Below are 20,775 nucleotides of genomic sequence, written 5' to 3'. Positions count from 1 at the left end.
ATCAAAATAGATATCCTGGTTTTAAAGGCTACAAAACCGCTTCTACAAGAAGATGGCAGGTAAAGCAGGTAGCAGAGAACACAGGAGTATAAAAATACTGTTGCCTCAGCACAAGACAAAACCGTGGCAGGGAAAGCACATGCTGGGTGTGCAAGCAGAACGAGAACGTTCTGGAAGTAGCGCACATAAAAACAAAGGAACAACCCGCACGTGCAAAATGTATGTAAAATAAAAGCCATTCATTGAGCTCAGTGCGATACTGTAACACATAGCACTATCACAACGTGCAATAAATCTGACAGACTCTCGCTATAAGAGCATGCATTAAAGAAGGGTGCACTAAAAAATCTGTCTGAAAATGAGAGCATGCAAAGAATAAATGCAGAATAAAATAATAAAGTGCGTTTCCATTATAAGAAATAAGGATGTGCATTTCTCTCATTCGTTAGCAAACAAATACCGAATATGGACACCCCCAACAGTATTCGGCTATTTTTGGAGCTGGACTTCTTGTGAAAGTGCAAAAATAATAGACTATTATGTGCCATAAATATAGTCTAACTGAAATTGTGGTAAATGTATGTTATAAATAAATGTCCCATGGCTACGATTTTCCTCAAAATTGGGGTACCTACTAATAGCCTGTGGGCTATGTAAGTGAAAGAAATGGCTGCACTTTGCTCAGATGCACCTACTCTACCATGTATACTGGCTGAAGAAAACTGAAATTATCTTACCTGATAATTTTATTTTCTTCAGATGGAAAGAGTCCACAGCTGCATTCATTACTTTTGGGAAATAAGAACCTGGCCACTAGGAGGAGGCAAATACTTAAATACTCCTCCCACTCCCCTCATTCCTCAGTCATTCTGCCGAGGAAAAAGGAACAGTAGAAGAAATATCAGGGTGAAAAGATGCCAGAAGAATAAAAATACAGACGCCCCACATAAAAAATACGGGTTGGGAGCTGTGGACTTTTTCCATCTGAAGAAAATAAATCAGGTAAGCATAATTTCAGTTTTTCTTCATAAATGAAGAGAGTCCACAGCTGCATTCATTACTTTCGGAAAAACAATACCCAAGCTATAGAGGACACAGAATGCCAAGACGGGAGGGTACAAGAGGCGGCCCATTCTGAAGGCACCAGGCCTGAAAACCACTACCCAACAAAACCATGCCTCGTCCAAAGCCAAGAAACATTAAAAAGAAAAGGCCCCAAGGACACTCGCAGGTAGCCCGGAAGCCTAACCAGAGACCGCAAAATTAGACTCAACTGAGCCAACAGTCCTCCAAGAGACACCGTCACCCAGCAGTCGGTCCCCAACCACACACCCCTCACTAGTGAAGAGGACACCAGCCCAAAAACTCCTAAAGGGATAGGGTAAGAAAGAACCAAAGGGAAACCGAAAGGTCACCACAAATTCCAAAAAAGGAAGAACTCCCAGAACAAGCTCAGCTCACAAAGATCCAAATGGGTCTGACAAACAAGGGAAGGCAACGTCCAGACAAAAACCACAAGTTTTAGGACTGGGCATCAGAACAGAGAAAATTTTCCTCTCAACATCGTGCGAAAGCACCTAAAAAGACAACTGAAGACGGAGTCCTCAAAACGTCAGAACTTAGAATACAGAAGTATTCAACACATAATACGTGTAGCAGACCCAGACAATGTAAACACCTGAGTCAAGAACACGCAGTCATCATCAGGATGACACAGAAAGAAAATACTTGCTGAAAAGCAAAAAGCAGCCAAACAAGATATCAGATTGCAAAAAAATCCAAAACAGAGAGTATGCTCCAATCAATCCAAGCTGCCAGACCGACACATAGGTCTCAAAAAGGTAGAAGCACAGAACCTCAACAAGGCCCACTGCACCCCCGAAAAGGAACAGCAAACCTCAAAACCTACTCCCAGCCGGGCTAGCCCAAGCGTCGGCAGGTTTGAAAACAGGGGAACAAAAGAACCCCAACATCAGCTCACAAAAGAGCGGAAGAATGGCCTCAACCTTTCCAACAGAGCTCGGGTGCCCACCGAAACTCCTTAGACAATCGCCGAGGCCAACATAGTCTCAACGCAGAGCCAGCAAGACTCCAAATAGAACTAAACAACCCAGAGAGCATGCCTCGCTTCAACAAAGGTTAAATCCTCTGTTCCACCTCCTGAATCCAGGAGAAGCCCTAAGATGTGTCAGATGTGTATTACGTTTGCAATGGAACATTTTGCCAGCTACATAGATATACATAGATATAGTGTGTTGTCTTCTGGGAAGTAGAGCAAATAGCGGAATAGCGCTGCAGTTGGAATGCCCAGGTGTCTAGGTTCCCGTGTGCTGCCAATGAATGGAGTTACCTTGGATAACACAAATTCACAAACTAATAAACGGCGATTATTTTGTATAATTGTATAGGATTTCCATCTTGCTGACTTTCTTGTTCTGTGGAATACTCGGCACCAGTTCCTTCAGCTTGGAATAGCAGTCATTCATGTTGTACAGCAGCCTCATGGTGTCATCCACAGACGTTTTGCTCCTAGATATACTATGCTCTGTTAGGCTGTTTATCCTCACAGATCTTACTGGGCTGAAAGCTTTCATGATTTAAAGCGAATGTATACAAGTCCCACAACAACAAGAACCTTTTCCTTATTAAATCCACAACCACACACTGCGCGTACTAGCTCAGAATTAAGATTGCAATGCTTATGTGTACATCCAGGATTTCATGTGTTTAGTGCCAAGGTTAGGTCTTTCTCACCCTTTCATAAAAGGCATTGATGCTATCTGAAACAGAACAACAAAAACATGCAGATCTAAATTGTATGTGCTACAATCATAACTCATGACTTCTCGCTAAACAAAATCCATGACAAAGCTTTAATTTACACAAGGGCAATCTATTGTCAGACAAATTGCAAGTACAGAACTACATAGCTATACAGCAGGACCGCTCAGGATCCAAGCAGGTCCTATATGCGGCGGTAGATGAAGAGAAGGCAAACTGGTCCGACGCATATAGGAACTGATAGGATACTGAGCGGTTGTTTTTAGTTCCTGCTTCAAAAGGCCCCTTCACTAAAATCGGTGCATTGCGCATGCGCTGAAAACGGGAATGCGGCGGATAGAAAAGTTACAGGCAGAAGAGGAAGGAAGAAAGATGGCCATGACGAAATAAAGGAGGGGGCTGGCGGCCATTTAAAAAAAAAGGCAGAGGAACATGTAGCAAGTAATTTTACTTAAAAACGATCTAGTTAGCGAAATGGGGCTACAGTTTGAACTATTTGTCCTAGTAAACTTTATCTGTAGGAGTAATATTTTTTTTGGGGGGGTTGACTGTCCCTTTAAGCCAAGAGCCCAACTAACACTACACATAAGCAGATTGAATCACATAACAAACAGGATTTAAAAAAAAAACCTGTTCAATAATCCCCCTCAGGAGATATTAATCCTCGGTTTCAAGATACCAAACAAGCCTCACTGAGGCCCTATATTTAAACTTAAGTCCCGCAAGATAGCACCTTACAGGAAACAAATAAGTTACAGTACATTCTGATGAAGTAAAATTAAACGATCTTACCGGAATCTACGCCGTGGAACAGCAACATGGCCCTTCAAGTGTGACGAATAGTAGCAGCGTCTCCGCCATGGACTTGAGAGAAGAAAGCAAGCAGCAAAACGAAGTTAGACAACGCTGATTGCTTGTGGAGCTGTTAATATGAGTCGGGATTGTTTCGCATAAAGACTCTACCTGCATCTCCGGACTTTCATCCAAGCCCTCACAGAGACTGATAGGAATACTTAAAACTCCCATCCCATGTCGGAGTCCTACCCTCCATAAGAGACAAAACAAACTTCTGACACTTCTCTGCCAACCTCCTGGGACGAAAGGCAAAGAATGACTGGGGGATGAGGTGAGTGGGAGGAGTATTTAAGCCTTTGGCTGGGGTGTCTTTGCCCCCTCCTGGTGGCCAGGTTCTTATTTCCCAAAAGTAATGAATGCAGCTGTGGACTCTTTCCATTTATTAAGAAAAAGACTGCTTCCGGTAGAGAGCCTACCCAGTGCTGTAAAGATAACAGCAAAGGATATGAATTTGGATTATGACGACAACCCAACAGGAGGAGACTAAAGGACTGGTCCCCGACACCTGTGGCAGGTATGTGACTAACTTGTCACTGGGAGTAATTCTGTCACTACCCAGTACTCCATACACCCCTCTGTCCTTGCAACCAAGAATTTGAAGCACCTGAATTCTTCTGTGGAGGCAAAGAAAAGACTGAAATACCACAGAGGTGAGAGGAAAAAATTAAGGGCTCTTAGAGCTGCAGGAATCTTTGCCTCCTATTTGTCAGGGCATCTGAGTATTATTAAATAATAAATATATATATATATATATATATATATATATATATATATATATACCTACACACACACACACACACACATATATATATACACTTATTATGAAATAAATCTATGGTTCTGGACACCAAATGTCACTGTGTGTAACTTAGCCCCCACTTCTTTTGATTACACAGAATACAGCACAGGCCTGTGTCCCAATTCATCAAAAGAAATTGATTTCAAAGTAATCTAAGAAAAGACAATTGGCCTAGTTAATTTCAGACTGTCATTTCAAAGAAGGGCAAATCACTTCAAAAGAGATGGCCATCTACAGTTTGTATATTGTAAAGCTTTGATCAAACATGAGGATTCCCTTTCCTGAATACAATAAATCCAGATGAGAACAAAGAAATGAAGCATTTGGTCAGTTAATGAAAACTGGTTTTAAAACCCAGGAAAGTAATAATTAACATTTACTTGATGATCAAATGTTAGACCACCAACCTCTGTAATAGACGAAGTTCTGCACTATTTCCTGATAAGCTAACATATTATGAGTTAACAGTTACTTCAAAGCGAAAACATAATTTATGTAAGAACTTACCTGATAAATTAATTTCTTTCATATTGGCAAGAGTCCATGAGCTAGTGACATATGGGATATACAATCCTACCAGGAGGGGCAAAGTTTCCCAAACCTCAAAATGCCTATAAATACACCCCTCACCACAATCACAATTAAGTTTAACGAATAGCCAAGCAGTGGGGTGATAAAGGAAATTTGGAAATAATTGTGCTTTATACAAAAAAATCATAACCACCATAAAAAGGGTGGGCCTCATGGACTCTTGCCAATATGAAAGAAATTAATTTATCAGGCAAGTTCTTACATAAATTATGTTTTCTTTCATGTAATTAGCAAGAGTCCATGAGCTAGTGACATATGGGATATCAATACCCAAGATGTGGAGTCTTCCACTCAAGAGTCACTAGAGAGGGAGGGACTAAAACAAAAAAACAGCCATATTCCGCTGAGAAAATAATCCACAACCCAAAAAATAAGTTTATTTTCACTTTTGAAAGAAAAAAACTTAAATCAAAAAAGCAGAAGAATCAAACTGAAACAGCTGCCTGAAGAACTTTTCTACCAAAAACTGCTTCCGAAGAAGCAAATAAATCAAAATGGTAGAATTTAGTAAATGTATGCAAAGAGGACCAAGTGGCTGCTTTGCAAATCTGATCGACTGAAGCTTCATTCTTAAAAGCCCATGAAGTGGAGACTGATCTAGTAGAATGAGCTGTAATTCTCTGAGGCGGGGTTTGACCCGACTCCAAATAAGCTTGATGAATCAAAAGTTTCAACCAAGAAGCCAAGGAAATAGCAGAAGCTTTCTGACCTTTCCTAGGACCAGAAAATAAAACAAATAGACTAGAAGTCTTCCAGAAATTTTTAGTAGCTTCCACATAATATTTCAAAGCTCTTACCACATCCAAAGAATGTAAGGATCTCTCCAGAGAATTCTTGGGATTAGGACATAAAGAAGGGACAACAATTTCTCTACTAATGTTGTTAGAATTCACAACCTTAGGTAAAAATTGAAAAGAAGTCTGCAAAACTGCCTTATCCTGATGAAAAATCAGAAAAGGAGACTCACAAGAAAGAGCAGATAGCTCAGAAACTCTTCTAGGAGAAGAGATAGCCAAAAGGAACAACACTTTCCAAGAAAGTAGTTTAATGTCCAAATAATGCATAGGTTCAAATGGAGGAGCCTGTAAAGCCCTCAGAACCAAATTAAGACACCAAGGAGGAGAAATTGACTTAATGACAGGCTTAATACGAACTAAAGCCTCTACAAAACAGTAAATATCAGGAAGTGAAGCAATCTTTCTGTGAAAAAAAACAGAAAGAGCAGAGATTTGTCCTTTCAAGGAACTTGCAGACAAAACCGTATTCAAACCATCCTGAAGAAACTGCAAAATTCTAGGAATTCTAAAAGAATGCCAGGAGAATTTATGAGAAGAACACCATGAAATGTAAGTCTTCCAAACTCTATAATAAATCTTTCTAGAGACAGATTTACGAGCTTGTAACATAGTATTAATTACTGAATCAGAGAAACCTCTATGACTTAGAACTAAGCGTTCAATTTCCATACCTTCAAATTTAATGATTTGAGATCCTGATGGAAAAACAGACCTTGAGATAGTAGGTCCGGCCGTAACGGAAGTGGCCAAGGCGGGCAACTGGACATCCAAACCAGATCCGCATACCAAAACCTGTGTGGCCATGCTGGAGCCACCAGCAACACAAAAGACTGTTCCATGATGATTTTGGAAATCACTCTTGGAAGGAGAACTAGAGGCGGGAAGATGTAAGCAGGTTGATAACACCAAGGAAGTGTCAGCGCATCCACTGCTTCCGCCTGAACATCCCTGGACCTGGACAGGTATCTGGGAAGTTTCTTGTTTAGATGAGAGGCCATGAGATCTATCTCTGGAAGCCCCCACATCTGAACAATCTGAGAAAATACATCTGGATGGAGAGACCACTCCCCTGGATGTAAAGTCTGGCGGCTGAGATAATCCGTCTCCCAATTGTCTACACCTGGGATATGCACCCCAGAGATTAGACAGGAGCTGGATTCTGCCAAAGAAAGTATCCGAGATACTTCTTTCATAGCTTGGGGACTGTGAGTCCCACCCTGATGATTGACATAAGCCACAGTTGTGATATTGTCTGTCTGAAAACAAATGAACGGTTCTCTCTTTAGCAGAGGCCAGAACTGAAGAGCCCTGAGAATTGCACGAAGTTCTAAAATATTTATTGGTAATCTCGCCTCTTGAGATTTCCAAACCCCTTGTGCTGTCAGAGACCCCCAAACAGCTCCCCAACCTGAAAGACTCGCATCTGTTGTGATCACAGTCCAGGTTGGGCGAACAAAAGAAGCCCCTTGAACCAAACGATGGTGATCTTTCCACCATGTCAGAGAGTGTCGTACATTGGGATTCAAGGATATTAATTGTGATATCTTTGTATAATCCTTGCACCATTGATTCAGCATACAAAGCTGTAGAGGTGTCATGTGAAAACGAGCAAAGGGGATTGCGTCCGATGCTGCAGTCATGAGACCTAAAACTTCCATGCACATAGCCACTGAAGGGAATAACTGAGACTGAAGGAGCCGACATGCTGTGACCAATTTTAAACGTCTCTTGTCTGTTAGAGACAGAGTCATGGACACTGAATCTATCTGGAAGCCTAAAAAGGTGACCCTTGTCTGAGGAATCAAGAAACTTTTTGGTAAATTGATCCTCCAACCATGTTTCCGAAGAAACAACACTAGTTGATTCGTGTGAGATTCTGCAGTATGTAAAGACTGAGCTAGTACCAAGATATCGTCCAAATAAGGAAACACTGCAATACCCTGTTCTCTGATTACAGATAGTAGGGCACCCAGAACCTTTGAAAAGATTCTTGGAGCTGTTGCTAGGCCAAATGGAAGAGCAACAAATTGGTAATGCGTGTCTAGAAAAGAGAATCTCAGAAACTGATAGTGTTCTGGATGAATCGGAATATGAAGGTATGCATCCTGCAAGTCTATTGTGGACATATAATGTCCTTGCTGAACAAAAGGCAGAATAGTCCTTATAGTCACCATCTTGAAAGTTGGTACATAACGATTCAAAATTTTCAAATCCAGAACTGGTCTGAACAAATTTTCTTTCTTTGGTACAATGAATAGGTTTGAATAAAACCCCAAACCTTGTTCCTGAGGAGGAACTGGCATGATTACCCCTGAAGACTCCAGGTCTGAAACACACTTCAGAAAAGCCTGAGCTTTTACTGGATTTACAGGAATGTGTGAGAGAAAAAATCTTCTCACAGGAGGTCTTACTTTGAATCCTATTCGATACCCTAGAGAGACAATGCTCTGAATCCAATGATTTTGGACAGATTTTATCCAAAAATCATTGAAAAACCTTAATCTGCCCCCTACCAGCTGAGCTGGAATGAGGGCCGCACCTTCATACGGACTTAGGGGCAGACTTTGGTTTCCTAAATGGCTTGGATTTATTCCAATTTGAGGAAGGCTTCCAACTGAAAGCAGATTCCTTGGGAGGAGGATTGAGTTTTTGTTCCTTATTCTGACGAAAGGAACGAAAACGGTTAGAAGCCTTAGATTTACCCTTAGGTCTTTTATCCTGAGGCAAAAAAACTCCTTTTCCTCCAGTGATAGTTGAAATAATAGAATCCAACTGAGAGCCAAATAAATTGTTACCTTGGAAAGAAAGAGATAGTAATCTAGATTTAGATGTCATATCAGCATTCCAAGATTTAAGCCACAAAGCTCTTCTAGCTAAAACAGCTAAAGACATGGATCTAACATCAATTTTGATAATATCAAAAATGGCATCACAAATAAAATGATTAGCATGTTACAGTAAGCGAACAATACTAGATATGTCAGAATCCAATTCATGTTGCGCTAAATTTTCCAACCAGAAAGTTGATGCAGCCGCAACATCACCCAAAGAAATAGCAGGTCTGAGAAGATGACCTGAATATAAATAGGCCTTCCTTAGATAAGATTCAAGCTTCCTATCTAAAGGATCCTTAAAGGAAGTGCTATCATCCATAGGAATAGTGGTACGTTTAGCAAGAGTAGAAATAGCCCCATCAACTTTGGGGATCTTTTCCCAAAACTCTATAGATTTTGCTGGTAAAGGATACAATCTCTTAAACCTTGAAGAAGGAATAAAGGAAGTACCTGGCTTATTCCATTCCCTAGAAATCATATCAGAAATAGCCTCAGGAATGGGAAAACCCCCTGGGGAAACCACAGGAGGTTTAAAAACAGCATTTAAACGTTTATTAGACTGAACGTCAATAGGACTGGTTACCTCAATATCCAAAGTAATTAACACTTCTTTTAATAAAGAACGCATATACTCTATTTTAAAATAATATTTTTAAATAAGTAGATTTGTCAGTGTCAATATCTGAGGAAGGATCTTCTGTTTCAGATAGATCCTCAGCAGAAGAGGATGAATTATTATGTTGTTGGTCATTTGAAATTTCATCGGCTAAATGAGAAGTTTTAAAAGACCTTTTACGTTTATTAGAAGGTGGAAATGCAGACAAAGCCTTCATAATAGATTCAGAAACAAATTCTTTAAAATTTACAGGTATATCATGCATATTAGAAGTTGAAGGAACTGCAACTGGCAATGTACTATTACTGATAGAAACACTATCTGCATGTAAAAGTTTATCATGACAACTATTACAAATGACATTCGGTGGAATAATTTCTACAATTTTACAACAAATGCACTTAGCTTTGGTAGAACCGATGTCAGGCAGCAATGTTCCAGCAGAAACTTCAGAGACAGGATCGGATTGGGACATCTTGCTCAATGTAAAAGAAAAAACAACATATAAAGCAAAATTATCTATTTCCTTAAATGACAGTTTCAGGAATGGGAAAAAATGCAAAAGCATAGGCCTCTTGATAGAAAAGAAGCAGAAGGCAAACATGAATGGGGTATTGAAATAATGAAAAAAATTTGGCGCCAAGTACACATAACGTAACGTAAACTTTTTTGGCGCCAAAAATGACCGGAAATGACACACTTGCGTCACTAATGATGCCGCCGTGTGAAAGGTCTCGGCGTCACGTATGACGCCGGAAATGACGAAGTTGCGTCATAAACGTATCTTTTCGCGCCAAAAAAGTTCGCGCCAAAAATGACGCAATAAAGTCTAGCCTAACACCCGCAATTGCAAAAAGTAGTCAAATTGAAAAAAAGACTAAACCCCAGGTAAGAAATAAATTTCTTAAACCCCAGGTAAGAAATACATTTCTTAAAGTGTTTACATTCCCAAATATGAAACTGATAGTCTGCAGAAGGAAATATATGAACCTGACTCATGGCAAATATAAGTATAATACATATATTTAGAACTTTATATAATTGCATAAAGTGCCAAACCATAGCTGAGAGTGTCTTAAGTAATAAAAACATACTTACCAAAAGACACCCATCCACACATAGCAGATAGCCAAACCAGTACTAAAAACAGTTATTAGTAGAGGTAATGGTAAATTGAGAGTATATCGTCAATCTGAAAAGGGAGGTAGGAGATGAATCTCTACGACCGATAACAGAGAACCTATGAAATAGACCCCCGTTAGGGAAATCATCGTATTCAAATAAGTGATACTCCCTTCACGTCCCTCTGACATTCGCTGTACTCTGAGAGGAATCGGGCTTCAACAATGCTGAGAAGCGCATATCAACGTAGAAATCTTAGCACAAACTTACTTCACCACCTCCATAGGAGGCAAAGTTTGTAAAACTGAATTGTGGGTGTGGTGAGGGGTGTATTTATAGGCATTTTGAGGTTTGGGAAACTTTGCCCCTCCTGGTAGGATTGTATATCCCATATGTCACTAGCTCATGGACTCTTGCCAATTACATGAAAGAAATTAACATTTTGAAACCCCTCAGATTTGTATACCAAAGATGAGTGATAAACTTATCTGACATGGCCTAAGTATATGCAAAGATATGGGGCCCCTATTGTGTGTGAATCCACAAATTCTAGACAATGGAAGTTTGGCCAGGCAAAAACACATGTTACAGTGTAGCTATTTGAATTAAATTTTTTATACAGCTGGTATAATTCTGTTTCTTGTAGAACAATGTGTAAAATTATGGGTTTTTATATGAATGAGAAGAAATACTCAAATGAACATTTTTAACAACATTATCTCTCATTTCAGGCACCTAGTAAGTACACATATAACTGGTATTTTAAATAATATCCTCTGTGTTTTATACACTCAAAAAGAAACATACAGATATGAAATATTAATCTGTATGGGATAATAATCCAATGTAGATATAATTGTGTGAAAACCACATATATTTGCTGATCTCAAAGCATGTATGTGATGTTGAGCAGATGGCTGAAGAAGGAAATTGAAACCAGGATGAAGATATTATAATCTTTAAATTGTTTAATAGAAAATATGGTTTAAACGCATTTTATACATTATAAGTGAAATACATTTACATGTGGTTTTAAAATGATCAGGAAAAATGATACTGTGTGACCCATGTGTATTTGAACATGTAACTTGTTAATATAAAGAAATTATGGCATTATAAATGAACATTTTTAAAGAAATGTTTTTACTGTATAGAAACAATTAAAATGAAACTGTCTCTGTCTGCTGTCCCCGATGTTGCGATGCAGGAATTACAGCCAAAAGATTTGACTGTTAAAGATGCGTTTCCCTAGTAACCATGCATTGCCAGAGAAACAATGAAGGGAGGCGTCTCCTAAGTTGACCTATGGGATTTCAGATACAAAGGGCCTATCCAATTCACCAATGATGTTACAGAACAAAAAGGGGTGGGGCTATATCACATGATAAAATCCCAAGCATAGGATGGTCCTGAGGCTGCTGGTCTGTCTGCTAACTGAAATTGGCTGCGTTGGATACAGTTACTAAAAAAGCAAATTGGGCTACTTTTTCTTATTACATTGCAAAAATACTCCTTTTGTATTCTGAGGTGAATTGAACTGGAAGCTGAATATCGATTTGGTAAAGTATAAGAGGTTGATAAATATAAGTAATATTCAAATCAAAGGTATTTAGTAATTATAATCAAATAGCAGGTCTAAAAGAACAAATTGTAATTTAACCTTGTGTTTCATAGTCCTGTACAGTGTTAAGCTTGTCTTTTGTATGCAAAGTAATTTATCTTTGCAAATATATAAAATATATTTTAGAATTTGTCTTAACTGTAGATAAATAAGAACTTATTTCAACATAGATAAATTGGCATTTAAATGACTGTTTACATTAAGAATATATATATATATATATATATATATATATATATATATATATATATATATATATATATATATAACTCCTGGTGTTTTAATTAGAGTGTATATTGTTCTATTGTTTTATTAAGCACTGTTAAAGTATAATTCTAAGTGTTAGTGGTTTACATCTTGCTATCTTATTGTGATATTTTAATGAAACTCAATTGTGAATAAGGCTAGTTCTAAGGGTAAATTTTATGATCTTTGCATAGCATATTTTAATAATTTAAACGTGTATAGTATTGATTCATATCTGGTTTTCTACAAATATATTTTCAAATTTTAACCAATATAAAGAATTCAGGAATTTACATTAATTTTAATTGTTTTGTATATGCGTTTATTGGGGGTTTAGTTTAAAGGATAATTATTAAACATATTGTATTATAACCCGGCCACATACTGACATATTAATCAGGAGTTGAATCTCAGGAGTAATGGCTCGTGGACTCACACCACCTTATCAAAGAAACTAAAATTCTCAGATTAAAAATTACCAAACAAAATTAAATCAAAGTTGTTGTTTTTTTTATTGTGCATAAAAGTAAACCATTATGGGGAATTACATTTTAAGTTTAATGTCCTTCCTAACTGTGCTAAGGAGTAGGATACTTATAAAAGAGGAGTCAAAACCTCACACTTATGTATGCTTGAAGTTTAGTCATATTTATGTTGCGTTGTCACAGAACATGGAGGGGAAAAAGTGTGTATGGCTCTGAGAAGCACAGCTGGAAAAGTTCTTATTTAAGGCGGAATAGGAAAAAAAAACCTGAATAAAATTTAAAAGCCAGCAAAGCAAAGTGCCAGAGAAGGGTGTATGGTCTTATACAGAGCCAAAAGTACATTTTTACTTTGTCTTACTTTCAGAAGTGTATATTTTTATTGTAATTATCTGTGTTATTATTATTATTAATAATAATATTTAAAATAATACTATTTTTTTATTATTTTTTTAAATGAACTTACCAATAGTTCATCCATGCTGGTCTGACATTTTTCTAGGTTAATTCTTTTGATGGCCACTTTCTCTTTCTTGGGAATACAGTAGGCAGCTTGTACCACAGCCGTAGCTCCGCTTCCTAGAGAAAAGAAAGACAATTTGAGAAATCAGATATTGTAGCAATATGCAGCAAATTAAAAAATAAAAAAAATAAAAAAAAATAAACATATATATGTAACAATACCAGGTATCTCCCCTCATGTCACTAATTTAAGCAAAACATAATTTTTTAAAAAAGCAAACAAAATAACTTACTAGAAAAGTTAAGAATAAAAAAAGATTTTTGACAACTATTCACGTTTGTTAAGATGAATATTTACCACTTACAATGACTTGTACACAGAACAAGCATATCCCATCATGCATCCTCTCCAAATTCCTAACATTCTAAACCCAGTTAACCACTACTAGCTGATTCATTTATAGCATTAAAGAAAGGCTGAACTGTTCAGTTTCCATATTATATTATTATTATACCAGCTGCAGGTTATTAAATGTATGGGAATATGCTCCTTTTGGTTTATTTTTATATTTAAATGAGTTTTTGCTCATTTAAATCACCATCCATTGTTCACAATAAACATGGCTTTTCAAATTCTTAGATTACCCAATAAAGGTTATGTTTAAAGAGAACTTAGAGGCATTATAATGTAAAAATGGCATTGGAACAGAAAAACATATACATTTATTAAAAAATGTGGTATGATTTTGTAGCCCACAACGGGGTGCAATAAAGTAGAGCCTTTGCAGCTGGGAAGGGGATATATAGGTTTTATGGGGCCAGTGCTAAGTCTGGTGGCAGGGTTCGAACAATGTCGGCCTTGTAGCTTTGAAGTGTTTGGGAGATCCAATTTTTTTTTTGGATATACACAGAAGGTAAGTAAAGGAAGGAGGGGCAGAATCCAATATCAGATAATCCTTCACACTCCAGGACAACATGGGTCTTAGGATGGAAATTGTATAGTATGCCTGGGTTTCTTAGATTCCCAATCCGATAATAAGAGATAACTGGTAAGTATATGACAGAATAAAAAATAACAAGCGGTTTATCCTCCTGTAGCTGGTGGTCCCTTCAGAACCAGTCTCCTATGTTAAAGGGACAGGAAACCCCAAAATGTTCTCATGATTTGGATAGAACATACAATTTTAAACAATTTTCAGGCTATACCTCCTTTAAGCATATTTGAAATATGTTATGCCTTGAGAGCGTGCAGCTAATATCAGCATAGTTATTAGCATTCATTGCTTAACATATTTATTAGCGAAAAGACGGAATAACTGTTCTGCAAGTAATTAGTTGATCTCTTGTATGGTTTGCAGACATTTTTAACATTTAGTATTTACTTATTTAAAGTACGGACTAGTCAATTAGTTGTAGTGCATACTGATAGTCTTTAGTAATTTATTTTTAAGTAAAGTTTCGTAGCACAAGTGTTAGGTCTAAAATTACATGGTAATGGTTATAGACAAATGCTGGCAGGTTGCTAGGCAACGGACGCCGTCTGATGACACACGCACCGGGTCATGCACCTGCTGGACTTCACATGTGAGTTGATTGTTAATGTGGTAAGAGGGTATTTAAATCCTTGCTTAAAGTTTGGTTAAATTGATTGTCTGAAGACGGGGAGTGTTTCCCTGAAACGTTACACATAAGGGAATAAAGTGTTTTCACCCCTTGTTAAATCCAGTGAGTGCCTTCTATTTTGTTATATTTGCATATTTGTAGTGCACCCCGGTATCACCAACCATATTCAGCCGTGGCACAGAAATGCCTTGCTGTTCTGGAACAGACTTTGCAGATAGTAATATGCAAGCAACACAGTACAACACAACACATGAGAGCATTTTATGTTTTACTAATATGATCCTTTAACTTGAAGTTCTATGTGGTATCTAAAATAAGAGTGGTATAAAAACACGGAAGTTATTGACAATAGTGAATGGAATTAGTCCAATTAGCAATGTTTAGATGTCTAATCAAGCCTCATCAAGTACAAAAACAAAAAGTAAATTTATGCTTACCTGATAAATTAATTTCTTCTATGGTACGACGAATCCACGGATTCATCCTTGTGGGATATTATCCTCCTGCTAACAGGAAGTGGCAAAGAGCACCACAGCAGAGCTGTCTATATAGCTCCTCCCTTAGCTCCACCCCCCAGTCATTCGACCCAAGGTAGAGGAAGAAAAAGGAGAAATTAAAAGGTGCAGAGGGACTGAAGTTTAAAATCAAAAAATACAATCTGTCATAATGACAGGGCGGCCCGTGGACTCGTCGTACCATAGAAGAAATTAATTTATCAGGTAAGCATAAATTTACTGTTCTTCTATAAGGTACAAAGAGTCCACGGATTCATCCTTTACTTGTGGGATAGAATACCAAAGCTACAGGACACGGATGAACGGGAGGGACAAGACAGATGGTTAAACAGAAGGCACCACTGCTTTCTCCCAAAAATAGCCTCAGAAAAAGCAAAAGTATCACATTTGTAAAATTTGGAAAAGGTACGATGCGAAGACCAAGTCGCAGCCTTACAAATCTGTTCAACAGAAACATCATTTTTAAAAGCCCATGCCATGTAGAAGCCACCGCTCTAGTAGAGTGAGCTGTAATCCTTTCAGGAGGCTGCTGTCCAGCAGTTTCGTATGCCAAACGGATGATGCTTTTCAGCCAAAAAGAAAGAGGTAGCCGTAGCTTTTTAACCTCTACATTTTCCAGAATAGACAACAAACAAAGACGACGTTTGACGGAAATCTTTGGTTGCTTGCAAGTAAAACTTCAAAGCACGAATCACGTCCAAGTTGTGCAACAGACGCTCCTTCTTAGAGGAAGGATTAGGACACAGAGAAGGAACAACAATTTCCTGAGTGATATTCCTATTAGTAACAACGTTGGGAAGGAATCCAGGTTTGGTACGCAAAACCACCTTATCAGCATGGAAAACAAGATAAGGCGAGTCACATTGCAATGCAGATAATTCAGAAACTCTTTGAGCCGAAGAGATAGCAACTAAAAGAGAACTTTCCAAGATAGAAGCTTAATATCTATGGAATGCATAGGTTCAAACGGAACCCCTTGAAGAACATTAAGAACTAAATTCAAACTCCATGGCGGAGCAACAGGTTTAAACACAGGCTTGATTCTAACTAAAGCCTGACAGAACGACTGAACATCTGGAACATCTGCCAGACGCTTGTGCAGTAGAATTGATAAGGCAGATATCTGTCCCTTTAAGGAACTAGCTGATAGCCCCTTCTCCAATCCTTCTTGGAAAAAGGACAAAATCCTAGGAATCCTGATCTAACTCCATGAGTAGCCTTTGGATTCGCACCAATAAAGATATTTACGCCATATCTTATGAAAATTTTTCCTAGTGACAGGCTATCAAGCCTGAATCAAGGTATCTATGACCGACTCAGAGAAACCCCGCTTGGATAAAATCAAGCGTTCAATCTCCAAGCAGTCGGCCGCAGAGAAACTAGATTTGGATGTTGGAACAGACCTTGAATCAGAAGGTCCTGTCTCAGTGGCAGAGTCCATGGTGGAAGAGATGGCATGTCCACCTGGTCTGCATACCAAGTCCTGCGTGGCCACGCAGGTGCTATAAAAATCACTGAAGCTCTCTCCTGTTTGATTCTGGCAATCAAACGAGGAAGGAGAGGAAAAGGTGGAAACACATAAGCCAGGCTGAACCAGGGTACTGCTAGAGCATCTATCAGTACTGCCTGAGTATCCCTTGACCTGGACCCGTAACAAGAAAGTTTGGCGTTCTGACGAGACGCCATCAGATCCAATTCTGGTGTGCCCCATTGCTGAATCAATTGTGCAAACACCTCCGGATGGAGTTCCCACTCCCCCGGATGAAAAGTCTGAAGACTTAGAAAATCTGCTTCCCAGTTCTCCACTTCTGGGATATAGATTGCTGATAGATGGCAAGAGTGAGTCTCTGCCCATTAAATTATTTTGGTAACCTCTATCATCGCTAGAGAACTCTTTGTTCCCCCCTGATGATTGATATATGCTACAGTCGTGATATTGTCCGAATGGAATCTTATGAATCTGGCCGAAGCCAGCTGAGGCCACGCCAGAAGCGTGTTGAATATCGCTCTCAGTTCTAGAATATTTATCGGGAGGAGAGACTCCTCCTGAGTCCACAAACCCTGTGCTTTCAGGGAATTCCAGACTGCACCCCAGCCCAATAGGCTGGCGTCCGTCGTCACTATGACCCATGCTGGCCTGCGGAAACACATTCCCTGGGACAGATGATCCTGTGACAACCACCAAAGAAGGGAGTCTCTGGTCTCTTGATCCAGATTTATCTGAGGAGATAAATCCCCATTCCACTGTTTGAGCATGCATAGTTGTAGTGGTCTGAGATGCAAGCGAGCAAACGGAACTATGTCCATTGCCGCTACCATTAATCAGATTACCTCCATACACTGAGCCACTGACGGCCGAGGAATGGAATGAAGAGCTCGGCAGATGGTTAAAATTTTTGATTTCCTGACCTCCGTCAGAAAAATTTTTATGTCCACCGCATCTATCAGAGTTCCCAGGAATGGAACTCTTGTGAGAGGTATAAGTGAACTCTTTTTTACGCTTACCTTCCACCCGTGAGATCTTAGAAAAGCCAACACGATGTCCGTGTGAGACTTGGCTAGTTGGTAAGTCGACGCCGGAATTAAGATATTGTCCAGATAAGGTGCCACAGCTATGCCCCGCGGCCTTAGAACCGCCAGAAGGGACCCTAGCACCTTTGTGAAAATTCTGGGAGCTGTGGCCAACCCTAAGGGAAGAGCCACAAACTGGTAATGCTTGTCCAGAAAGGCGAACCTGAGGAACTGGTGATGATCTTTGTGGATAAGGATGTGTAGATACGCATCCTTTAAGTCCACGGTGGTCATATATTGACCCTCCTGGATCTTTGGTAAAATAGTCCGAATGGTCTCCATCTTGAAGGATGGGACTCTGAGGAATTTGTTTAGGATCTTGAGATCTAAAATTGGTCTGAAGGTTCCCTCTTTTTTGGGAACCACAAACAGATTGGAGTAGAACCCCTGCCCCTGTTCTGTTTTCGGAACTGGGCAGATCACTCCCATGGTATATAGGTCTTCTACACAGCGTAAGAAAGCCTCTCTTTTTGTCTGGTTTACAGACAATTGAGAAAGATGGAATATCCCCTTTGGAGGAGAATCTTTGAAATCTAGAAGATACCCCTGAGTTACGATTTCTAAAGCCCAGGAGTCCTGAACGTCTCTTGCCCAAGCCTGAGCAAAGAGAGAAAGTTTGCCCCCTACTAGATCCGGTCCCGGATCGGGGGCTACCCCTTCATGCTGTCTTGGGGGCAGAAGCGGGCTTCTTGGCCTGTTTACCCTTGTTCCAAGTCTGGTTAGGTCTCCAGACTGACTTGGATTGAGCAAAATTCCCCTCTTGCTTTGCAGCAGGGGAAGAAGAGGTAGAGGGACCACCTTTGAAGTTTCGAAAGGAACGAAAATTATTTTGTTTGGTCCTCATCTTATTTGTACTATCCTGAGGAAGGACATGCACGCTATAGGTTGGAGAGGAAAACCCTGATGAACAAATATTTTCTTTAGGAAACCCTATAATTTTTCATCCATAGGATCTTTGAAAACACAACTGTCCTCAATAGGTATAGTTGTACGCTTAGCCAGAGTTGAAATAGCTCCCTCCACCTTACCGTCTGCCACGAGTCCCGCATGGTGTCTGATATGGGAAACATTTTCTTAAAAGTAGGAGGGGGAGCGAACGGAATACCTGGTCTATCCCACTACTTGGTAACAATGTCCAAAATCCTCTTAGGGACCGGAAAAACATCAGTGTAGGCAGGAACCTCTAGAAATCTGTCCATTTTACATGATTTCTCTGGAACTACAATAGGGTCACAATCATCCAGAGTCGCTAAAACCTCCCTGAGCAATAAGCGGAGGTGTTCTATTTAAAAGCCGTCATATCTGAGTGAACATCTTTCCTGAATCAGAAATCTCTCCCTCAGACAGCAAATCCCTCACCCCCAACTCAGAACAATTTGAGGGTACATCGGATATGGCTAATAAAGCGTCAGAGGGCTCAGCATTTGTTCTCACACCAGACCTGCTGCGCTTCCCCTGCAACCCAGGCAGCTTAGAAAAAACCTCTGTGAGGTTAGTATTCATAACTGCGGCCATATCTTGCAGGGTGAAAGAATTAAACGCACTAGAAGTACTTGGCGTCGCTTGTGCAGGCGTTAATGGTTGTGACACTTGGGGAGAATTAGATGGCATAACCCGATTCCCTTCTGACTGAGAATCATCCTGCGACATACTTTTAGTAACTAAAATATGTTCTTTGCAATTTATTGACCTTTCAGTGCATGAAGGACACATTCTAAGTGGGGGTTCCACAATGGCTTCTAAACATATTGAACAATGACTTTCTTCAATGTCAGACATGTTGAACAGGCTAGTAATGACTACAAACAAGCATGAAAACACTTTATTTAGTGAAAAAAATCATCTTAAAAAACGGTACTGCGCCTTTAAGAGAAAAAAAGCATACACGTTCTGCAAAACTGCTTTAAAATGCACCAAATTTTTCAAATTTTTGCAAGCAGACAGAATATATGTAGTTAAGATTGCCCCACAAGGAAATTTAACATTTAACCCTTTAATGTGCAAACCGGATTGAAATTAGGCCTAAATCCGGAAAAAAACACCCCCAGCGCCTACCTGCCCTCAGGGATAGTAAATATGGGGTTAAAGCTTCGATTAGGCACAAAACATCCACAAGGGCCCTCAGGAGTTGGAGCTTGCTGCGTGAAAATAACTGCGCATCTGAGGCGCAAAAATAGGCCCCGCCCATCTCACTTGATGTCTCTACAGCCTCAAAGAACCGCATCAGAGCGGTTTTAAACTAGCCATGTGGGTTCTGAGACCCAAAAAATAAGCCAAGTGTACCCTCAATAAAGTTGCCCAAAAAACGTTAACAGCACTCCCAGTTCATAAAACGTTTGCCCACAAACATTCAAAACTCAGAGTCAACCATTTTTGTAATTAGTCCCTTATGCAAGCTTAGTAATGCCTTTCTATAGCTCTTAGGATTACTGCTTACCCTTACCCTCATGGGGATACTTGTCAGCCATTCTTAAATACACAGTCTCTCCAGAAAAAATGACTGAACATACCTCACTGCTATATAGCATGAAAACGTTCCTCACACTGAAGTTTCTTGCACCCCTCAGCCTCTGTGGGAATAGCACTGGATCTTAGTTACAAATGCTAAGATCATCATCCTCCAGGCAGAAGTCTTCATCCATCTGCTGCCTGAGAGTAAATAGTACACACCGGTACCATTTAAAACAAAAAAAACTCTTGCTTGAAGAAATTAAAAACTAATATTTTATCACCTCTTTCACTTTACCCTTCCTAGTACTTAGAGTAGGCAAAGAGAATGACTGGGGGGTGGAGCTATATAGACAGCTCTGCTGTGGTGCTCTTTGCCACTTCCTGTTAGCAGGAGGATAATATCCCACAA

General features: G+C 39.4%; 1 protein-coding gene across 1 annotated transcript in view; it reads right to left on the bottom strand.

Annotated features, from left to right (window-relative positions):
* OXSR1 (oxidative stress responsive kinase 1) overlaps window positions 1-20,775 on the bottom strand; it is a 271,596-nt gene that overhangs the window by 165,606 nt on the left and 85,215 nt on the right. The window contains exon 2 of the mRNA XM_053713780.1: window positions 13,211-13,323. Within this exon, the coding sequence (XP_053569755.1) occupies window positions 13,211-13,323 (113 nt within the window). The remainder of the gene's footprint in view (window positions 1-13,210; window positions 13,324-20,775) is intronic.

The sequence above is a fragment of the Bombina bombina genome, chromosome 5 (assembly GCF_027579735.1).
Source record: "Bombina bombina isolate aBomBom1 chromosome 5, aBomBom1.pri, whole genome shotgun sequence".
In the NCBI taxonomy this organism is placed as follows: domain Eukaryota; kingdom Metazoa; phylum Chordata; class Amphibia; order Anura; family Bombinatoridae; genus Bombina; species Bombina bombina.
This window is presented reverse-complemented; position numbering and strand designations above follow the sequence as displayed.